Source organism: Spodoptera frugiperda, unplaced genomic scaffold (genome assembly GCF_023101765.2).
Source record: "Spodoptera frugiperda isolate SF20-4 unplaced genomic scaffold, AGI-APGP_CSIRO_Sfru_2.0 tig00001987_1, whole genome shotgun sequence".
Classification (NCBI taxonomy): domain Eukaryota; kingdom Metazoa; phylum Arthropoda; class Insecta; order Lepidoptera; family Noctuidae; genus Spodoptera; species Spodoptera frugiperda.
The window spans coordinates 102,837-126,055 of NW_026095741.1; the positions used below are offsets into that span (position 1 = coordinate 102,837).

The 23,219-nt window shown below is 37.9% G+C and overlaps 1 protein-coding gene across 3 annotated transcripts; it reads left to right on the forward strand.

The window, feature by feature from the left end:
• Nucleotides 1–1,931: 1,931 nt before the first annotated feature.
• Nucleotides 1,932–21,627, forward strand: LOC126910604 (uncharacterized). 3 transcript variants are annotated; one of them, XR_007707621.1, is made up of 4 exons: nucleotides 1,932–2,141; nucleotides 2,223–2,301; nucleotides 8,846–9,015; nucleotides 12,262–14,178. XR_007707621.1 is itself a non-coding variant. In XM_050707694.1 (4 exons), the coding sequence occupies exons 2-4, from the start codon at nucleotides 2,247–2,249 to the stop codon at nucleotides 12,443–12,445; spliced, it is 318 nt and encodes a 105-aa protein (XP_050563651.1). In that variant the 5' UTR covers nucleotides 1,932–2,141; nucleotides 2,223–2,246; the 3' UTR covers nucleotides 12,446–14,178. The 3 variants fall into 3 exon arrangements, 1 of the variants encoding a protein (XP_050563651.1); XM_050707694.1 differs by having other exon boundaries at nucleotides 8,846–8,924; XR_007707620.1 differs by lacking the exon at nucleotides 8,846–9,015 and having other exon boundaries at nucleotides 12,262–21,627.
• The last annotated feature ends 1,592 nt before the right edge of the window (nucleotides 21,628–23,219 follow it).

The window sequence follows — 23,219 nt, forward strand, 5'->3', positions numbered from 1 at the left end:
ACAAAAAGGCTAAGGCGAGCGGGTGAGGATTTCGTTTTTATTTTTTAAATCTTTGCTTATTGTTTGGTAGTTTATGTTAATACTACATGAAGAATATATTGTCTAAGTGAAACTAAAGTTATTTAGTCGCCATATGTTTCTGAAGTGAGGTTTTTAGAAGGTGGCCACTAATGGAGACAAAATTATGAATTTCTCCATCTTTGGCCACATGGCTGGCCAAAACTGGAGTACATAGACACCCCACTTCTTCCCCTTTATTTTATCGTGGCTTTTTTTCCTTGGCTTTACATATCAACAAATACATATTTTTCATTTTCAGAGATGCAATAAATTGCCTTCACACAAAGGGAAGGTCAGTTTACTTTGCAGCTTTTACCAACGTCATATAAATGTTGATCTCTTTATTTGTAAGTTAAATTAAAGTGAAGTAATAATATTTCATATTTTCCAAACTAAATAAAAATCATTGTTTGTAAAATGTCCAATTTAATTAATAAATTTTTATAACTTTTATAGTATTTTTTGATGGCCAGAACTGGCACACGACCGTGGCCAGAAACGGCACGAATCTGGCCAAAAATGGCACAAACTCCCTTTTTTTTTCTTTTTTATACAGTTATTTTTCTATTGGACGTTCTTTAAAAAAGGGGTATTCTTAGGCAAGGTTAATACATGTTAAATGACTCTTAATAAATCCGAGGCCATTTGCTTCCATGGGGCTCGGCGGGGTCCACCGGCAGGTTCACACATTGTGGTTGGAGGGGTTCATATCGCAGTCAATTCGACAATGAAATATCTTGGTCTGGTTCTTGACAGTCGTTGGAGCTTCGGACCCCACCTCCGGCAACTAGTTCCCAAATTGAGGGGAGCAGCAGCGGCACTTTCGCGGTTGCTTCCCAATTTGGGGAATCCTAACACATCTTGCCGGTGGCTATACATGGGGATCGTGCGGTAGGCCGGGAGCAGACATCGGTGTGTCATCACTGCGATGGTGGTTTGGAGGATACGGCGCGGCATACGCTCGAAGAATGTTCTGCATGGACAGAGCCGCGCCGTGAACTCATTGCAGTACTCGACGGTAGAGACCTCTCACTGTCGACTGTTATACAAGCTATGGTCGACAGTGAGAGTGCATGGGACGGAGTCGCTTCCTTCTGTGAACAAGTCATGTTGGCAAAGGAAGCGGCTGAAAGGGAGAGGGAATCAAGATCTTTTCCTCCCGCCGTAGACGCGCCAATCGTCAGCGCCGTGAGGCGGCAGCCGATCTACGACCTCCATAGGAAAGGCCTGCGGGCGACTGACTGGGGGAGTCAGACGTCCGCTGTATAGGCGAGAGTAGGCGTTAGCGTAGTGTTCCACGCGCGCTACTCGAGGAAGGGAAGCAGCCTCCCAGGGCCGCCAACGTGGCGGGACCTGCCGCAAACGAGCGGTAGGTCGAAGCCTGCCGGGTGCGGTGAATCCGTGAGGGCAGCCCGGATCACGGCCACAGGCAGTGGAGGAACACCGCGGTGGTTTTAGCCGGTAAGAGTCCGGCACACCCCCCCGTCGTCCCCACGGCGTGGGAAGTCCATGAGGATTTCCATCGCGTTACAAAAAAAAAAAAAAAAAACTTTTTACAAGAAATATGTTCGTGATAACAAAAACTATAAGTTAAAGAAAGCCTCAAAGTCGACAAAATTCTTAAAGTGGCCACAACCGGGTCACTTACGATACCTAGTTTTTCGAAAATATTTTTTAGAATTTTCTCTCTCTCTTGACTTTCGAAAATATTTTAGATTTAAATGTTTTCGTTTGAGTGGTTTTGTCACAACACTATCTAATGGGCAGAGTCTATGTTATGTTTAAATTTCCATTTTGGCACTCTAAGTATTTATACAGTTCCCGTCCATATTTCTTAAGTCTTTGACATATATACATACTCTGTGGTCAAATCGTATCTTTTGTTTGTTGTAGTCATAGTTGAACGTCAAACAGAAATGTTTGTTATAACTGTGATAAATTGTGGTTTAATTGAATGTTAATCAGAAAAGTTTTATTTGACGAATATTACGTGAAATACTGAGCGGTTATACAAATTGTGTAGCAGTTAGATACATTTATATGTATCATTATCATCAGCAATCAGCAATAACACCATTCAGGTACAAAAATAATAATGCTATTGCTGGTTCAAAGCAAATATTGTACTTTACGATTTCAGTACTTAATTGTATGTATTTCAGGATAAATGGGTGATTTTGAGAGATATGTCCATTCAAATGTGCACGAGTTATCAGAATCAACAACATCATTGTCATACAGGTAAAAAAAATTGACTTGATAAGTACTTGTAATTTAATGAAAGAATTTTAATTTTATTATGCCTCGACATGGAACATTAAACGGGTCGGAGTGAGAGACAAAGGAGGAATCTTTAATTTCTCTAAGACAGGAATAATTCCCCATCACTAGTTTTCAGTAGTAATATGATTTTGAGAGATACCTACACACAGTGGTCTAAATGACAGTACAAATGTATTTTTAAGTTATTAGGTATTGTAAATTAAAGGATTTAGAGTGCACGTTTTGCAATGTGAAACATTTTGACTCTGAAGTGACTTAACCTCTCGTATGCCGTATAAAAGACAACAATAGAAAAAGCATTATGTCTCGCGTGGATCCACATTCCAAAAGTAAAAAATAATAAAAGAAACTTAATCTTAAAGTACCTAAGAATGTACTAATAATTCTAAAAAAAAATACGTCGCGTTGGGGGACCGCTCATAAGTATCACATGCTTGGTGTTAACATTAAAGTTAAGTGTGCAGTCCGTATGAATACGGTCCCCCAACGAGACGTATTTTTTTTTAGAATTATTAGTACATTCTTAGGTACTTTAAGATTAAGTTTCTTTTATTATTTTTTACTTTTTAAAGGGAAATTAAGTTTTTATGTCGGGGGTTTTTATAAATTTTTAATTAATTTTTTTATTTTATACTTTTTATAGGTAGGTTAGGTTATGTTAGGCTTAGTATATTACATATACTTACTATAATTTCGATTATTGTTAAGGTAAAGATTACATTGGTGCAAGATTTTTTGTTTATAATAAAACGTTAAATTAAAAATTTAATATTTTTTTAAAATTTTTAGTTTATTTTTGTTAATATGTACGAAAAAATTATATCTTTCAATATCTTCTTTCAGTGCGGTTTAATTTGAGACCCCACCCCAGCATATTTGCAGACTTTCGGCTAATCTCCCCACTTTCACCGCCCATAACTTTAAAACGGCTCAACCGATTTTCATCAAACATGTCTAAAAACACTCGCACATAAGTCCCCTTTCATACGAAAAAAACTAAATTGAAATCTCTGCATCCGTTCGGGAGTTATGATGCCACAGACAGACAGACAGACAGACACGTCAAACTTATAACACCCCTCTTTTTGCGTCGGTGGTTAAAAATACAGTTATAAGGCCTTCATTATGCTTAATATTAAGTCGAAGAATAACTTATTACTTTATTGTCTTTAATTTTATTTTTGTTGCTAATTGCAGTTCAGTTTAGTTCAGTTACAAAAGGCACAGTTTCAAATATTTATTTATTTATTTATTTATCACATGTTTCCTTTGCCATTACAGATATACTAAATCTAATGCGACAAAGTAACTTATTATAAACTATATCTAACTATAACTTATTATAAACTATTTCTAAATATAACTTATTATAAACTTTCCCTAACTATAACTTACATGCTACACAGTACGTGGTCCTTGTGAACTCACTCAGTGTACAGGTGAATATAGCTATGGTATCTGCTACTGTGTTGAGAGTGCGCAGCGCACGAGTGAGCGGTGCGCGCCCCAGCAGGTTGGTGCGCCCACGCGGCACCACCAGCAGCCGCGGCCTGTGCCGCCGCTCTACATACTTATCCGGTATACAGAATCCTATCTCGGATAGTATACCTGAGTTTTGTATACTACCTCTTAAAACTTTAAAAACATACGTCACCAATGCTACTTCACGTCTAACTTCTAATTTATAGTAGCCCACCATTCCGAGACAGAACAAGGTAGGATACAGTAACGGGTATCCCGGGTATCTTCCATATAATTTTAAATACATAAATCGGATGTACTTGTTCTGTATCCGTTCTAGCATGGTCTTGTATTTCAATTCACTCGGGCTCCAGACGGCCGCGTTATATTCGAGATGACTCCTCACAAGAGCCTCGTACAAAGCCCTCAATGCACGGATGTTCGTGAAGTCATTTGCCAGACGCAGCAAAAATCCCAGATTCCTGTATGCCTTTTTACAGACTCGTACCACGTGTTTACGAAACTGTAGATCACTGGTGAAAGTAATGCCTAAATCCTTTACCTCCGTGACACGCTGCAGCGGCTCTCCGTCCATGATGTACTGGTAGTGGTGTGGGCTTCGTGTACGTGAGAATGAAAGCACTGAGCACTTTGATACATTGAAGTATAGCTTATTGGAGTGACTCCATTCAGTGACCCTCTCCAAGTCGTGCTGCAGCCTGTCACAATCCTCAGTGTCTTTTATAACTGTAGATAACTTAAGGTCGTCAGCAAATAGCAAGCATTTGGAGCTAACTACCTCTGATATATCATTTACCACAATAATGAATAGCAAGGGTCCTAAATTTGTACCTTGACTGACGCCCGATCTGGTGCAGTATGGATCCGAGAAGTATCCGCCACAGTCCACATACTGACGCCTATCTCGAAGATAACTGGCGAAGAACTTTACTGTGTGAAGTGTGCAACCCATACCTGCCAGCTTCGATAATAGTACGTCATGGTCGACCGTGTCGAACGCCTTCTTAAAGTCAAGATAGGCCACATCCACCTGATGACCAGCGTCGACAGCTGGTACCAACTGTGTCATAAGTTGAACCAAGTTCCCCGCTGCACCGCGTCCAGGACGGAAGCCGTGCTGCGTATCAGACAAATAAGGACCCAACTGTGTGTAAAAGCAATTGTGAACAGCCATCTCGAATACTTTAGCTGGCGCGCTCAGTACCGCGATTACAGATTTTACAGATAGTTCCAATTGTTCATCATCAATCAAAAACAAGTTCAAAGCCCAGTTTAGATTTTGTGAAACAAAATTCATACAAAATTCACCTTTGCTAAGGATTACAGGATATAGGAGGATATTGCGATAAATTTTAATTAGTGTACAGTACATATACACATACATATACAATATATGTATATACATTATAGTTGTATACTTAGTTAAAATAGTTAACAGGTTTTATTTTTTTTTATTCTACAAGAGGTTGGGTATTTGTCGATATCGATAATATAATTAAAAATACAATATCCCAATCCTGACCGAATAGAAAAAATATTGACTTATGACGCTATTGTCACCCTTATTCATAACAATATAAAATGTATAATTGCTAACACCGCCATCTATGACCGTTTAGCGGAATTTACTAGACTTTATAACGTCGTAAGTATACTCTGCACTATAGTAAAATAAATCATACATCATTGGTTTAAGGTTTGTATTTCCAGATGTAGGATATGCGACTTTTGACTAAAATTGAAACGACAAGTGAAAATATTTACTTATTTGTAGTACAATATTATATGATTAGCATTTTTTTTTGTGTGCGTTTGGCGACACTGTTTCCCATAGTAATTTTGTTGGATGCCACTTCGCCTAGTTTTTTCTATTCCGTGACTAATAACCAGTGATAGGAATAGGTAGTGCTTATTAGCCTAAACTTTGAAGAACAAATAAAAGAAACGGAGACTTCCTTAGAACTGTAATATTTTTCCCAGACAACACTTAAATACATTTAAAAAATATGTTATTAGTAATAAGTTCGTATTGTTTATCTAAAGTTTACAAATTAGACATAACATAACACAGTCGTTACAACTATCAACTTATCTGAACTAGTTTAGGTATATAAAAAACTAAAACGTAAAAGAAAACTGAAACACAGAGAATATTGTTGTAAGAAATATAGGTATATTTATGGTATTCCTAAACACGATTTAAGCAGATGTCCGGGAATAAAAGAGTAACTACTAAGGAAGTCTTGGTTTCCTTTCACTGTTCAAAGTTTAGTCTTACAAGCACTAGCTATTCCTATCACTGCTAATAACTTAAGTACTAGTTTTGATTCTTTATCTATCAAAATTCATAAAATAATTTTCATACAACAAAAGTGTATGACATGATTACTACTAATACTACTAGCTATTATTATAAAAATCACAGAATTTTAGAATACAGGTACCTATGTAGAAGATATTTTTAAGACTAAATAAAAGTATTTTTTGCAATATGAATTAGAAATTAATCTGAAGTTTGATTGTAGTTCCGCTACTCCCCGCGCCTATTTCAATTTAGTTCAGCTATTACCCACGAGATGGCGTTAGCCGTGCGTCTCGACTTGCGATGCGTATTACTGATTGTGGGTCAATATCCGAAAACGAGTGAATTCGTGTGATCGCTCTGGTGTTTTTCAGATATAGATATTTAATGTAAATTGGGTATCTCATTGAATATTTAAATAGTAAAATTTTACTAACTAACGCAAAAGTACCGAATATTGACCGGTGATCAGTGCGGCGAATAAAATCCTCCGAAAGATAAAGAAATTTAAGATCGTATTATGTGTGTCCGACCGAAGCTTCGGCATCGGCCACATTCGGCCAAAAAAACCGAACCGAAGCCGAAGGTCCGAGCAACCGTCAAGATTGCTGTTACGAAACACTGAATGAGAGAGACCGCGGGGAGTCTCTGTCAATATCACATTGCATGCGCGTCAAGACAAGTTTTTTCAACAAAGTTTCGTTTGATTCATCATTGACTGATTGATTGGTCTAATTGTAATTTGTAAATTACTTAACAAAGATATGATTATTTTGTACAAATAAATCACAAACTTTTATTACTATCATTAAATCAACTTCTGTAATGAGACAGTCATCATGAACCTTCAATATTGAAGTTTTTAAATAATTTTAATATTCATTATAATAGCTTGTAGATGTAGACAGTATTGAACAAAATTTATTAATGGGAGATTATAAACCTTTGGCTTCGGCTTCGCCAAAAATAGAACTTCGGTCGGGCACTAATTTACTTCACAACTTGTAAGCTTTTTTTTAAGGGGTGAAAATCATCCATTGGCTTCTCCCGCCCTGGACGAGGCGAGAGGGAGTGTCAGACTCTTTCTGACTAAAAACCACCCCGTTCCTACTCCTGCTTGTCGAGCCGGAGCCCTGGTAAACCCGCTAGGTAATCCGCAGCTCCGGATCAGGCATCAGCCCTATTGGGCCCCATCTGTGGTGGTCTGATGGCTCCTAGAGGCGCGCGCGGAACGTAACGCGCCGCACGCACGAGATGGCATTCCAGCCCCCCTCGCTTCAGACCATGGCCTGAACCAATGCCGGACGCGAAAGGTCGCACTCGCCAACTACATCCCTGAGCACACGGCGCTGTGCTTTGTGTGTGTTTAAACTCCAAATAAAAATAGACTAGACTGTTGAGTATTAGTTCTTTTTATAAAAAACTTGACGAGAGTCACATGATTCATATGATTTAGTCAGTCAAAGTAGGTATAGAAAAGGGGTCCGAAAATTGTATTGCCTACAGGCCTATGTTAGGGTTAATCCGGCTCTGTCCGGAGCTGCAAACTAACTAGCGGGTTACCAGGGCTCGAAAAGCAGAAGTAGGAATGGGGTGGTTTTTAGTCAGTAAGACTCTGACACTCGCTCTCGCCTCGCCACAGGCGGGAGAAGTCTTTGGATGATTTTCCCCATCAAAAAACATAGCAACAAAGCACCCTTGTTTGTTACTTCAAACTCTGACTGCACTGGCGAGACTCAATACGCATAAATAAAGTAAATAAGCTTCGGGCATTGGTTGGCCATTCGTTAGTGCAACAGCCAATCACAGAGCCTGCATTCAGTTATTGGAGAATGTTCTGAAATTGAATTCACAATTCTAGGAAAGAGCAGCGCACTACAATCTAGGTCACATAGAACACTAGACAAATATTAGTTTGGCTTGGGAAATACTTACTTATTTGGTTAGCGCAGTAGCTAAACTACTGAATGCTATGCGACATGTCGCGGATTCGATGCCCGTGCCTGCCCTGATGTTTTTTTTATTTAAGTAACGTATCGTTGTGGCTCAGAGGTTAAGACAGGCTAACATGAGCGGTCGTTTGGCAAGTGTGTGGCAACATGACTTTTTCAGACCTATCTATACTAATCTATACTAATATTATAAAGCTGAAGAGTTTGTTTGTTTGATTGTTTGTTTGATTGTTTGTTTGTTTGTTTGATTGTTTGTTTGTTTGTTTGTTTGTTTGAACGCGCTAATCTCCGAAACTACTGGTCCGATTTGAATAATTCTTTTTGTGTTGAATAGTGCATTTATCGAGGAAGGCTATAGGCTATAAAACATCACGCTATGACCAATAGGAGCCAAGCAGAGCGGGTGAAACCGCGCGGAAGTAGCTAGTATTATTATACTCTCTAATAGTGTCTAAGAAACTTCTGACCCAGGATGAAGGTACCTACATCATTAGGTAACCTGCATTTACTCTTTCAAATAGATCGATGATATTATCTATTATATAAAAATAAGTTGGGGTTTCCTTCCTGACGCTATAACTTCGGAACGCACAACCCAATTTAGAAAGGTCTAGCGCTCCGTGAGGTTTAGGTATAGTAAAAAAAAACAAGAGAAAAGCCCATCTGGTGGCGAAACGGAGTTCGCCGGGGTTTGCTAGTGTTGTACAATAATTATTGCATCTACATTAATAATTATTATATCATGTGACCGTAAACATTGGTACAGATAGCTCCGGCGCGATCTCATGGTGGAATGGCAGCAACGACTGTCGCAACCGAGGGTTGGGCTCGCTGTCATTGCAGCGGTAAGTCCCCTCTTTGAGGAGTGGCTAGTGAGGCGCCACGGCGTCCTCACCTACCGCCTAACGCAGGTGCTTACCGGACATGGGAGTTTCGGTAAGTTTCTGTTCCTTATTGGGCGGAAAAAACACTCGGGAATCATCACTGCGAGGACCGCCCGGAGGACACGGTGGAACATACGGTGGCGGTATGCCCTGCATGGGCTGAGCACCGCCAAGTCTTCAGGGATGTTGTTGGCGACGGCGACCTCTCGCGCCCGGCACTGGTTCAGGCCATGGTGCGGAGCGAGGGGGACTGGGATGCGGTCTTCTCCTTCTGCGAAGCAGTCATGCTAGATAAGGAGGAGGCGGGGCGCGTGAGAGAACAAACCTCCTCACGCCCCAGCCGTCTCGAAAGACACTCCGGGCGTCGGGGATCGCGGGACGATCTCCGGCCACCGTATGTGCGGGTCTGCGGACGGCGAGCAAGGGCAGCTCTCCGCCCGAACCAGACCCGACTCAAACAGCCATCAGACCACCATTGATGGGGCCCAGTAGGGCTGATGCCTGATCCGGAGCTGCGGACTACCTAGCGGGTTTACCGGGGCTCCGGCTCGAAAAGCAAGAGAAGGAACGGGGTGGTGGTTAGTCAGTAGAAGTCTGACACTCCCTCTTGCCTTCGCCCAAGGCGGGAGAAGAAATTGGATGATTTTCCAGCATCAAAAAAAAAAAAATTGGCACCCGAATCGTAAACGTGGACTTACTTACGAGTACAATCTCAAAACAATAAAATCGTCATTTCGCCTTGTAGCTCACGATTTTATATTTTGTGATTTCTTTTTCCCTGTTCCGCGTGAGAAAGGGTCGAAAATTCGAAAAAAAGGATACTTTAATTTAAGGAATGCTTGTATACAAAATGTTAATAACATATTTGTCGTTCAAGATATTATGTAGACCTACATAGTAGTAGACTTACTTCAATCTGTAATTTTTTTTCATTGAGTTTTCGACATTTGTCAGAATTTAATAGAAATAATTAACCTTTGTGTTTCACTCCAGTCTGAGTATGGCTAACAGACGCAGGTCGAGGTCGAAAAAAAAAACCGGTAACGTTCTTGTTCATGGATCTAATGTTCACTTTGCCTGACTAGGAAATTGAAATCACAAAACATTGCATTGAATTCCACTTATTGCTATTTTAATTTATTTATAAATTAGATGTCAGTTTCACACAAAATTCTTATTTTCTGGCATGTTTTCTGTTTGTCGTCTATAGTCGTAAAGTAAGTATATAGATATTTCTTGTATATTATTTTACTACTGTAAGTATAAAAACATTTTGTACCCTAAAATCCTGATCGCTCCGGTTTGACCTAACTCTCGATTGAATGAAAAATTACATCACACATCTTCATAGTATGTCGACCAAAACAAATAGTAATACAATCATTTGAGTTATATTTACAATACTTTTGCCACTAACTGTGCGTGTAATGAGGAACTCGAATGAAGAGGAACGGAATGCTGCTCATGAGTATGAGCCTCATGTCGAGCTCGAGATCGGCACGCCATGGCGACATGGTCACCTACTGCCAGTTGGTCGCCAAGTGATTTCGTTGTCATTCGAACTACGAACTGGTTGGCGGCATCGCTCGCCACGTAGCGTTCTACTCTAATACAACGAAAAACGAAATTTCGTCAGAAACTTCGCAAATTTCGTAATACAATTTATTGCGAACCTTTGTGAACAAAAATGAACGAATAAAATGAAGATAAATAAATAGGTTTTGATTTGAAATTAAAAATAAAACGTTATTTTAAGAAATGACAATGCCAGATCCTGCCCCACTCAATTTCATCAATGTACAAGAAATGTAAATTAATCAAAATTATGCAATGAAAATAAGACCCTTGGTTACTTAATTATTATTCTTATAAACTTGCAGATAAAAATTAGGGAAAAAAGAATTAAAAATACCAAAGGCCTACTTCCTGTATTTATCGCGACCATTTGCGTTTCTTTGTCCGCTTGCACAAGGAACAAAACGAGTCATTCAATAAAAAAAGATTTATTAATGTAATGTGTACGGATTTTATTTATTAATGTATGTGTAAGGGTAATTTAATTTTCTTTTATAATATTATATTATAATGAATGCATATTCTAATTATTATTTCGTGAACGTTAGTGACTAGATGTAACGAAACGTCATTGGCGTGCGTGCGTCAGTTATGTCAAAAAGTCATTATTAATTTAACATTCGCTCTATCTGTTCTTTGTTGTTTTGTTATGACTATGAATTAAAAGTATTACTAAAGTTGATATTGGTGATGACATTCCTTCCTTTCATAGCTAAACACCCTAGGATAGCATTGAAATAATATAAAGCACTTAATTTAATTATTTCTACCATTATAACTGCAATTTACATAAACTGGTACCTAACCTAAATGTAATATTTTGTTCTTAGATTTATATAGAAACCGCAAGTTCTAAAGGCTTTTAATCATGTTTTTAGTTATCACTAATAGAGCGGCAATAGAATGCTACATTTGGCATGCCTGTAAACTATATTTTTGGTGGGGCAAAGCTCTATTCTGGCATTGTCATTTCATTAGTAAATCAATAAAACCTGCGGCCGAAAATTAAACGAAACTTCGGATTCGAGGTAAGTTCTAACAGTTACGCGAATAAGCCAAAAACTACAATATTGGTATTAAACTAACCACAAAATAATAACAAACCTTAATCAACTATACTTTAGGACAACAATTGTTTCAGTTTGAAATCATGCCTCGAGATAAACTGTCTATTAGTAGTGGAGTGCCTTTTTTTTGAGGGGGGAAAATCATCCAATGACTTCTCCCGCCTTGGGCGAGGCGAGAGGGAGTGTCAGACTCTTACTGACTAAAAACCACCCCGTTCCTTCTCCTGCTTTTCGAGCCGGAGCCCCGGTAAACCCGCTAGTCCGCAGCTCCGGATCAGGCATCAGCCCTGCTGGGCCCCATCTGTGGTGGTCTGATGGCTCTTTGAGGCGCGCGCGAAACGCGACGCGCCGCACGCACGGGTCTGGTTCTGGTCGGGCGGTGAGCTAGCCTTGCTCGCCGTCCGCAGGCTCGCACTTACGGTTACTCACTTACTTAGTGGAGTGCCTGGAGCATTCAAAACTATTAAACCTCTTTTAGAGTTACAGTGAATGAAGTAATAAGATCGATATGAGATATTGTTTTTTAAACTATAAATTGCAATGTTTACCTAAAATGCTACTATTTTTAAATGAAAATGTAGCATAACTGTAATAGTGAAATATAAATAATATCACGGACTTTTACATTGATATTAATGAGCTCGTTTTTATTGCAGGTGCAAGTCCCGTCGCAGCAGCAGCAGCAGAGACGTCAGCAGCCTTACCCAGGTGGTCACCGGACATGGAAGTTTCTGGAAGTACCTGTTCCTAACTATGCAGGAGGAAACAACCGGTTGTCGTCACTGCGAGGACTACCTGAAGCACGTAGTGGAGCATACGGTGGTTGTATACCCTGTATGATGAGCACCGCCGTTGTCCTCCCTCGTGGATGTGATTGGTGTCTTGGTGCGGAGCGAATAGAACTGGGATTCTACCGCCTCTTTCTGCATAGCAGTCATGCTAGCCAAAGAAGAGGCGAGGCGTGTGGGGAAATAGTTGTTCCAATACTTCACCTATTATACAGATAGATGAAGTAGAAGAAAATATTTGATGTATGATGTCGATTTATTTAGGTTCCAGGTCCAAGAAAAGCTCGGTTCCTAAGATACAGCCAATAAGTTAATAATAAATTTTCTTCATAATCGACGACTAACGCCATCTATTGATGAATAGAAGAACCATTAGCAAACCTAACGCCATCTACATTTTTATCAATTTTCAAAAATCGCTACGGAGCGAAGCTCGGTCAACCAGGTACTTTCTGTATATTATAGCTAGGTGTGTGACGGGCTATACCCCTTACCGATTTCATTTGGTAAATTCCCGCAGGGCTTGAGGTGAGCAAACGAACGGCATGACGGTGTCTGCCGGCCCAATGTTCAGCTTTTCTGGGTTTCAGTCGATGATTGATACGATGACATATTAATGATATTTTAAAAAACGTAATTTTAGTCTTTTTATGCGGAATGCCTAATAACAATGAGTTTTTAGGTACGATAATGGACATGCTAGGCGATGGTAATATATGCCAACATTCACAAACGAAACAACTTTGTATCATTTTGATTATAAAATAACTATAGGTCACGTCGTTTATAACTCCATTATATAAGAAATATTTCAAAGATTACTCTTCTTTTACGTTCTGGAATTGAATTCTAAATTACATGCGAAACAATAAATAATCAACAGTACAACACATCGTATACAGAAGTCCTAATTGTTGCCCGACTAAACGACTTACCGTGGCCATACTAGGTCACGGCGTGTGGAAGTCCCGGCGGCCACTTGTAATGCACGGCGTGCGGGTTTGAAACTTAGCAAGTAAGTACTAATGTGAATTTTGGGAATTTTAAAATTTGTTTCGGGTCTGGGTGTCATGTGTATGTGAACTGGGGGTCTACTCTAATTCAACGAAAAACGAAGTTTCGTACGAAACTTAGCATATTTCGTCCTACAATTCCATTTATTGCAAACTTTTGTCAACAAAAATGAACGAATGAAATGAAGATAAATAAATAGGTTTTGATTTGAAATTAAAAATAAAACGTTATGTTAAGTAATTTTATTAGTAAATCAATAAAACCCACGGCCGAAGTTTACACGAAACTTCGGATTCGAGAACCGGAGTAGGCCCTCTGTATGTTTTTAAACACACCCACGACCCGCGTGAAAATCCTAGTGTCTACGGGCAACGCTGTAATAATAAAATGCTTTCTTCGTGTGAGGCCTTTGCTCAGCTGGCTGTTGATGGGCTGTGAAACGACTAACCTAGGTTTTATTTATTTTTGCATTGTCACTATATTTCCATATTGCATTTTATAAGACTCATAAAATTATGCCATTCAACGGTAGCACACTTGTGAAAGTAGTGCAGTCAGAATAGGAACAAAGTTTATCCATAAGCATAAACAAATACAGATAAAACTCATCATCATCCTCCATAGGACTTCCACCACTAAACATGGAGTTAACACTTACCACGACAGTATTTCAATTAGGTATGGAATTTGTAAATGGAAAATTATTAAAGAGAGATCGTTTAAAAATGTATCATAAACAAACAATATCAAGAATATAAATTATAAATATGATGATTGATGTAAGTTTTTGCTAACCAATACATATATCTGACAACATGGAGCGCGATGTTTACAAACAAAGATTCAGCGACAGTTCATCTAAATGTGAACACAGCGTCACTCGAACATTCTAATTTTACCCAGCCTCACTATTTTTGTGCTCAGAAACGAATTCGATGATACTGGGTCACGTCCGCCGGAGAGCATAGTCGTTCACTTGTTGATATATATAGCTGTACATTTTTCAAAAGTAAAAGTTGTTTGCAAGCCTTGTTTTCGAGTTCTAAAAACCTGAAGATGTTTTCAAAGTGCTGTTTTATGCAATTAATTATTTCAGGTTATTTCTAATATGTATCACAATCAAAAAGTTTTTGTATAAAAAGTATAAACTATTAATCAAATGTAAAGTTTCCAACTTTTCATTGTAGTCTATTTCTAAGAACCGGTAGCAATATATTATATCACGGTCCTATCAATAACCACTGCTCAATAAAAACTTGCAAAGTTTTACAAAATTGAAAAACCTATCGAACAGAACAGCAAACTGCACGTGATGCACCGATAGTACTAGATAGAATGAATACACATGATATGACACTTGCCCACCACTAAAGTTTCCGCCTACAAATCACACCCACAAACTAGATTTAAATTAAATTGTACCAGCGCGCTAATATATTACTAGTTAGAGTGTAAATTACTGATGTACAGGATGCCGAAAAGTTAGCACACGACTTTTAAAGAGTTTACTATCTGTAACGAAAGTTAATACTAGTTAAAAAGTAGCGTAAGTGTGAAAGCGAGGCGGGGGCCAGCTCGCGTCTGCGCACTGCAGCCGCCGCGCACTGAGTGAGACAGACGTATTTCCGCGAGGTGGGACGTCCGCACCTGCCATTACTCAAACCCCAGTCATTTCAATAATACATTCGAAGGTCACACGTAAATGCGTCCTGGTTTAAGCGACAAGATATAACCTATATCATGTGTGGGGTCGCCGTTTGAATGACAAGGAGCCAGCCTTCACTCAACTTGATCACGTAAGATAATTTTAACTTGCTAACTATCATGTCAACAATGAGAAGAAACTACATTGTCGTTTACATTAATAACTGATATTAGAATAGTGTATAACATATTGGAAATAAAAATATTCATGCTTATGTTGTTTTAAATTGCTTCAAAAGAGTTAGTTTTATGAAAAAAACTGTAATCAAATAGAAACTGTTTTAATTTTACAATTGACAATTCGCAGTTGACCTTCTGTTTTAGAGTTGCGCGGCGGCGCAGTAAGGCTGCGCGTACGTTCCTCCGGCGAGCGCGAAGGCCGCGCGGCCGCTCCCGCGCCTGTCGGCTTCCTCGCGCGTTCTGCCCAAAAGCGCCCGCTCAATTTTCGTTATGACGTCGATTTCGAACGTCATCATATAAATAAAGGGTGTCATATGTCCGCGAGGGGTTGGATCTAGGCACCGCAGTCCACGCCCCTTTCTATCGATTATTGCGCGCTTGTTCCGCGCTGCGCATTGTTCTGTAGCCACCAGGCCGTCCGCACGTCGACCTAGTCATGCGCGTGTCCTCTTCTCTACCGCATCGACCGAAAAGAGACGAGTTGGATTAAACGCGCGAGTGTCGCGGCCGCGCTCGGCAGGCTCGCGATACACTCGCTCATTGACGCCTAGCGGCGCGCCGCCCGGACTCGCTCGCACCCCATGTGTATCCCACCCACTGTCCCATTGACCCCGATAGGCCGGCTGGAGATGTTCTGCAGTTAATCGCGACTTTGCTGCCCGCGCACACCGGCTGCACGCCGTGCATTCTGCATACTGCCTACGACCAGGTACGTGCCTTCATTTATGTAGGACTCGGCTGGGGCAGCGTGCAGGCATTCTTTTGCAGTAATTTCCCAGAGAGCAGATAATTAATTATTAGAAATAGAGTAAGTATATTACATCTTCAACTTTCAAAGTCCACAGGGACCAGAGGCAATGACAAAATATAACATACAAAATTGAATCAAATAATATAAAAAACAACATCTGAAAGTTACGGCACTCGTGAGGTAGATAGAAGTCCTCTGAAGTCCCTTTCATTATCCTGACATACTTCACCATATCTCAATGACTTAGAATTAAGGCTCTGCGAAGCGTTTTTGCGATTTAAGCTCAGCATGTTTGTAGCGAAGCGAATGGTAATGCATGTTTTGTGACCGCAATATCACCGGAGACATAACATGAATCATAAATGCACAATAGGAACAAGTCTTCGGGGGAACGTTCCCAAAAAGCAATATAACGCACCTCACAGCACCGCAATAGTAGTAAAATGCTAGCGATAATAAAACACTGTGAGGTGCAACCATCCGTCTAATCCGTCCGACTAATAAAGAAATCGAACAGAATAACTGACACAATTAATATGAACCTCGCGCGTTGAAGTCTTTTGTTAGAGAAATTAAACGGCCGCGCAAATAACAGAGAATAGTTAAAGTTGAAATGTTCCGAAACAGGACATGTAGAGAGTTAATCGGGTGTCAGGAAGAGTATAAACAAATACGACACATTCACTGTACCTCTAAAATCGCTGGCGACTAACGACTAACATTCCAAGACAAAACATCAATAATAGTTGGCTAGAAACGCACCGAGTTTATAATACAAAACAGTTTTTAACTTAATAGGGCACAAACGCTTGGAAGTAATCTTAAGATTGAACACTGTCACTCAAACATATAGATGCTACAAAACAGATTACAGCGTAGTTAAGTGAGAACCAACAGTCAGAAGGCTGAAATTATGGTTAGCCTAGTCATGTATAGAACGAGAATCTTAAAAATTATTGTTAACTAACGAGTAATTCATGATAAACACGATGTTTACCAAAGTAATCATACAAACATCATTAATTCACAAGAATCCACATCTTTGCATCGCTATTAACATATTACGTAACAAAAAAAGTAGATAAATAGCTTAACAACGGAGAAATCGCGATTTTCTGCGTACGAAAACAGCGCGAGTTACGGACATAGAATTCGTCTATAAAAGTTACAAAAACAAAGTTTAACATCAAATAATGATTGCAATAGGTAGTTTACTACACATTTTCACGGATTACATAAAAATATTTCGTAAAAGTAAAATATAATAATTTTTACTATATTTTTTATGAAAATACATGAAAAAAAAACCCCAAAATGCAAATACTTAGTCTCATATAAAAAAACAATATTCCCGCGCTACTTCTTAATAACAACGTCAGTTTTACGTAATAAACAGTTACTCTTATGTATAAAAAACATAAATAATCTATAAAAACAATGAATGTACTAAACAATAATATTATTTAAAGTAATCTAAACTAAACACGACATCAAACCTTTTAAGATTTAGATATCAAATACACTTCACAATCTGAAATAACAAAAACATTCTGTAATAAATTATTCATTGGCAAAAGTTCCACCTTATTTGTAAACTACAGTAGAAAAATCATAGTAATAAAACTTATACTTATCAATACAGAGACGAGGACGATCAATATTACAAGCACCCCCCTAGAACCAAATTAAACTAGTACAAAAACCTCCATGGTTTACTACATTTCACTGTTACGAGAGAGAAATCGTAATATTAATAATAAAATGGAAACTCAATATTTTTGTTTACATACAATACCGAGCTTCACATTGGCCACTACGACATTTATAAATTGTTTACAAACACAGTATTTCTCGTGAAAGAGCCTTTAATATTTTCCGACAGCTGATGTATGTCGCGATTCCACCCATTCATTCATTAATAAACAAACAAACGATATTTGAATGAATGGCGGCAAATTGAAAATACATTCGGTTCATTACAAACGAGTATGTGCAGATAGGTGCACTTTATTATCGTGTTGTTTGTAAACTTGCTAACTACGACTAATATTCGAGTCCGTTTCGATAAAAGCCTTTTGAAAGGTTTCAGGCCAGCTGTGATTACTACGGGCCGTCCCACGACGCTTTTGACGTCACTCACCTTTTAAAAATACCGAATTCACTTTCATAGCGTGCACTTTTTATCGGTGCCACGACCCTGAAATCTGTGAAAATAAAAAATGTCGCAAACATTTTTTGCCAATTTTGACGAGCGCAAAATATGAGTTTCATTCCTGTACATTTTTTTTGGTTTCGATTCCGTTCTGTCAGTCTTTGTTTTCGATACAAAATTCATTGATAGAAAAATATTGTTGTACCATTCGGTTATTATGAACACGTTGTTTAATTGTGTACAAATCATTTCAATATGTTGTAATATAGAAGTAAGGCTTAACTGAAAAAAATATTATGTGGATAGATAAACTAAAATAATCTCCTTCTTAATTAACTATCTTAAAAAGTAAATGAAACTGTGTATGCACAAATACATATCTTGTTATTTTAAATGATGCGTTAGAGATCCAAATCAATTAATCGAAAGTATAACATCCAACCGTTATAATGTATCCATTAGGTAAATTACAAAACACGTGTTCTAGTTTTCATGGAACTATTTCATTCACTAATAAACTAGTATTTCTGTCTGGCTCTGCATTTTCAATGTAGTACTATTACCGTAAGCTGGTTTCGGAAATACGGTTGGATTTCTAGGAAGTCGCGGCGAGTCTAGCTCCATTAATGTTAGTCGTATTATCTGTTGTTATTAGACAGGTTCATTGTCAAGATCACCGCATCTGATTGGAAACAAGGTCATTTGATGAAATACGTCAGTGCCACGTGGTATATTTGGTCCTTTAGTTATATTAGTTAAATATTTATTTAATTATAATTAGTAGGGACGTGATCTTTTTTGATGTTGAGACATTAATTGTCTTGTTTGGTAGTTGTTTACGACTACAGGCAGACCTGTTTATAACATTTTCATGTAAAAACTATTGAGCAGATTTGGATAAGTTTAGATGAAACGACACAGTGTTCAATCAAAAAGACAAGAAATATAGGTAAATAAATAAGATTTTGCATTTAACGAACTTATAGAAGGTTTCGTTAAGAAAATAATAAAAGTTGTTTGTTAGGTAATTTTTCGTCGCCGTCTCAACGTGAGTTAGGGACGCGGGTGGTTTGCCGGTCTTGGTTCGAATAACAAACACATAACCTTCGATAATAAGACAGATCCAGTAACAATGACACTACGTGATTAAGATTCATCTCTTATTATTCCTCTTTCCTTTTATTTATAATTTTTTCTCCACCTACAAGACTTGGTCCGTGCAGTAACTTTAAAGTAAGGATAATTTCCTTACTTTTTGATTTTTTCTTACCTGTCTCGGGAGTTATATTGCCTTCCCTGTTTATCCATTTGGTAATTAATGATGTAATTTCATGTTGTTTCAGGTAGAATTATATTACATTTCGTAATATAAATTTACCTGGAATATATTATAAAGATTCAGTCAAAGTATGTACTGAAAATTGTAATTCAAGAAATTTTCTCGAACAATATTTTCTAATTGGCTCAAATTATCAAAAACATATCATACATTGGCTCTGACCCCTGCCAACTGTTAATTGGCACGTTTGAAAGTTGATGTCAAGAATGATTCGATGATGTTTGATAAATGCTAAATACCTATGTGTTGAGTGTCTCTAAATAAATGACTACTATCTATTATAATATTATAAACAGGAAAAATTAACGTTTCTCTGTTTTTATTGCGTAGGCTCTACTGCAGGACCAAATACAAAGAATGAGACAATAGGAGAAAATGAAGAGGAATCTTTTAAAATCCACGCGGGCGAAGCCGCAGGAGGATATTTAAAGTACCTCAAAAGTAATTGTTTTATTTAAAATTATTAATTAGTTTTAAAGTTGTTTAAAGCCATTTATTACGGAAAATGTTCGCGTATGTGATGTCTTTTAATCTAGTATAATTATATTATGAAAATTTTACATAATATATTTAACAGATAAAAAATATTTACAGACGAAACAAAATTTTCGAAATGAATCAATGCAATTTTGATTATAGACAAACAAAATTTTTATTGGCAGTGTGGTGAGTACATTTATTAAAAATATTTGACTATAATTATAGAAATAAATATTAATAATTGTGGTCCCAAGCAGATTCTACAGTAATAAATATTTTATGAGAGGAAATATGATTCATAATAAAAGTCAATTTAACCATAATTTCACTCATTTTTCAAGTTGTCTTTAGTTTTTATGCTTTTTTATCACATCTCTGTCACTTCCATCAAATTAAAAGTAATAATATAATTGATATTTATTTCCATTTTTGTACTCACATGCATACATTATTTACTTTGGCACAGGGGACAGGTACCTAATTGGCTTACTGGTTACTACAGTCTCCTATTTTTTATCTGTTTTTTTAGCTATAAGTTCTACATAATTATATACCTTATTAAGCGCCTGTTTCACCACCTTCATATAAGTATCTGATAAACTTATGTGACAGATAGTTCATACAAATTACGTTCTTAATTCAAATTTATCTGGGACATAGCGGCTATCCAGATATTGTGAAACAGGCCCTAAGTAAATAGGTGGAAGATGTCATGTACAAGTTCTGATTTCAAATGTTTATTGTAAAGTTCATAATCAGCAAGAGCACCACAAATAATCAAGGTTATAACTGGTGGCTCTTAGATGTCTTTAGGTGATGTTCCAACTCTAGTGATAGTTATGGTGCAAATTGTAGATTTAAACGTTATTGTTAAATAACTAAATTGTTTTCTAACTATAATGTATATTTAAATAACAATAAATTATAGGTTATGTATTTTAATTCCTAAAATAGATAACTATTTAATGTAGTTACTAAATCTAAGGAAGTTATGCTTTCATTAAATTTGGTGAATATTTAGCTTAGACAATTTATTAAATAGAATCGTGTTAGGTTAGGTTAGATTAAGATTATAGTAATTTCTGAGCGCTAATTTCCATGTAACCTCAATGCGAGAACTCTTCGAAAAAAATATTTTTTATTTCATTGATGTCAAGACCACAATCTGTTTTTGGTTCACAAACTCTTTTGTTATCTTGATATCATGCACTGTCTCAATATTCTAAGTTCTATATTTTTGTTCCCATCCTTTTCTTCTATTTTATGACGAAATCGATCAAACAGGGTCGATCATTCCCATTTTTTGCCTGTTTCGAGTTACATGGAAAAAGGCGGCTTATTCGTTTCTCTTCGCTAGACACCACGCTTAATTATAGTATGTGTGCATGACCCTGTATGTTTTACCCATGAAAGGTGTTGTGTGTTTGTATGTCTGTCTACGTGTGTACATGTACTTTTACTACTAAAGTTATGTAACACTAGGTATAGTTTTTCATTTAAGTAAGAAAAATTTTAATAAAAAGTGTTATTGAGTACTTTTATTGCTTTGTTTTCATTTTTCTTTCTTTGAATGAGTTCTTTTATTTTAATCAAAATAATATGCAAACCATTACACATTGTAGTTTTATTTCATTTTCACAATGTTAGAAGACCCTCTATTATGCAACAGCTTCGTCATTAGGTTTAACCGAAATACAAATCCTGGGTTCGAACCCCGGGACCAACAACATTTTGGTTGCAAAATATAACAACTAGCTTTCGTTCATAATGTAATTTACAACGAGAAGTGATATTCAAAGTTATAAATTAAATGATATAATTTGCCTACCCCTTTTCGCAATAGGTAACATTCGTAATGTAACATAGATCGACGGCCCCTACGTAAACTATCGAAACTGCAAAACCTCTACTTTACAGGAGAGCGATTTTAAGTTTCGATTTAGATTTTTGTTAAACATGAAATTCGTATATTCAATATTACCAGTATATCTAACGTGGAAAATATTAGTGTTTTATACTATCTACTGTAGTTTTTCATAATTATCATACTTTTTCTAATATTACACACTCGATACTTTTCTTGGTTACTTCTGGTTACTTTTTTATCGAATGTGCCAGTTTCGATAGTGTTGTATGACAAAAATTTTTAATCTACTATCGAATGTGCCCGTTTCGATACTTTTCCACGACAAGTATCTCTAGTAAACTATTGAATGTGGTACTTTCGATTGTATTCATTGTTACATTGCTCAAGTCTAGGTAACATAAGACTAGTTTCGATATGAGATACCTTCCAACTATTTATTTATGTCAAGCTTTTACTGCTATTTTTTCTGGGGAATTAGTGACAAATGAAGAAAATCAATCAAATATTGTTAATCAAGCAATTTGTATTAAAAAATAAAGAACTTAAAAACGTAGTAATTGCACGGTTTTGCACTAAAGTTGAATCGAACTTCTGCCGCCCTTCAGTCCCACCTCTCCTGGGGCTATAGAGAAAACAAACCTGTTTGCTTCTCTATTTGCGGAATCTTCACGTCTTGATACTGGTGGCGCTTTGCCTCCTTCTCTCCATAGAGTTTGCGAGACGAATATGTCAAAAATTCGCATCCGATAGAAGGAGGTATATAAGACGTTGCGTAATCTTGACGTGAACAAGGCCAGTGGACCCGACGGAATCTCAGCCGTGGTTTTAAAAACCTGTGCGCCTGAGACTGGTCAAGTGCCGGTTGCATGGAAGCAGGCCAACGTGCAGCCTGTGCCCAAAAAAGGTAGTCGTGCCGACCCTAACAAGTACCGACCAATCTCAGTCACGTCGGAACGTGTACTTAACAACAGGCTTCTGGCATACCTTGAAGGTAACGACCTCCTCAGCGATCAGCAGTATGGGTTTCGCCGCAACCGATCCACAGAAGGTCCCCTTCTTGCGTATGCCACCCACATTTGGAGCGAGGCCATCGAGAAGCACGGGGAGGCATTAGCGGTCTCACTCGATATATCGAAGGCCTTTGACAGGGTTTGGCACGACAGCCTTATCGGCAAGCTTCCTGCATATGGACTTCCCGCTGATCTGTGCAGATGGATTGCAGACTTCCTGAGGGATCGGTCAATCCGAGTAGTCATTGATGGCTGCTCGTCTGACCAATTTAGCATCAACGCCGGAGTCCTCAGGGGACAGTACTTTCAGCAACGCTCTTTTTGCTGCA

What these genes read in the sequence shown, in the direction of transcription:
- LOC126910604 (XM_050707694.1), top strand. Translation starts at nt 2,247, where the DNA reads ATGTCCATTCAAATGTGCACGAGTTATCAGAATCAACAACATCATTGT. An exon ending in ACAACATCATTGTCATACAG is followed by an intron (nt 2,302 to 8,845) that starts GTAAAAAAAATT and finishes ACATTGGTACAG; the next exon opens with ATAGCTCCGGCGCGATCTCA. An exon ending in GGCTCGCTGTCATTGCAGCG is followed by an intron (nt 8,925 to 12,261) that starts GTAAGTCCCCTC and finishes TTTTTATTGCAG; the next exon opens with GTGCAAGTCCCGTCGCAGCA.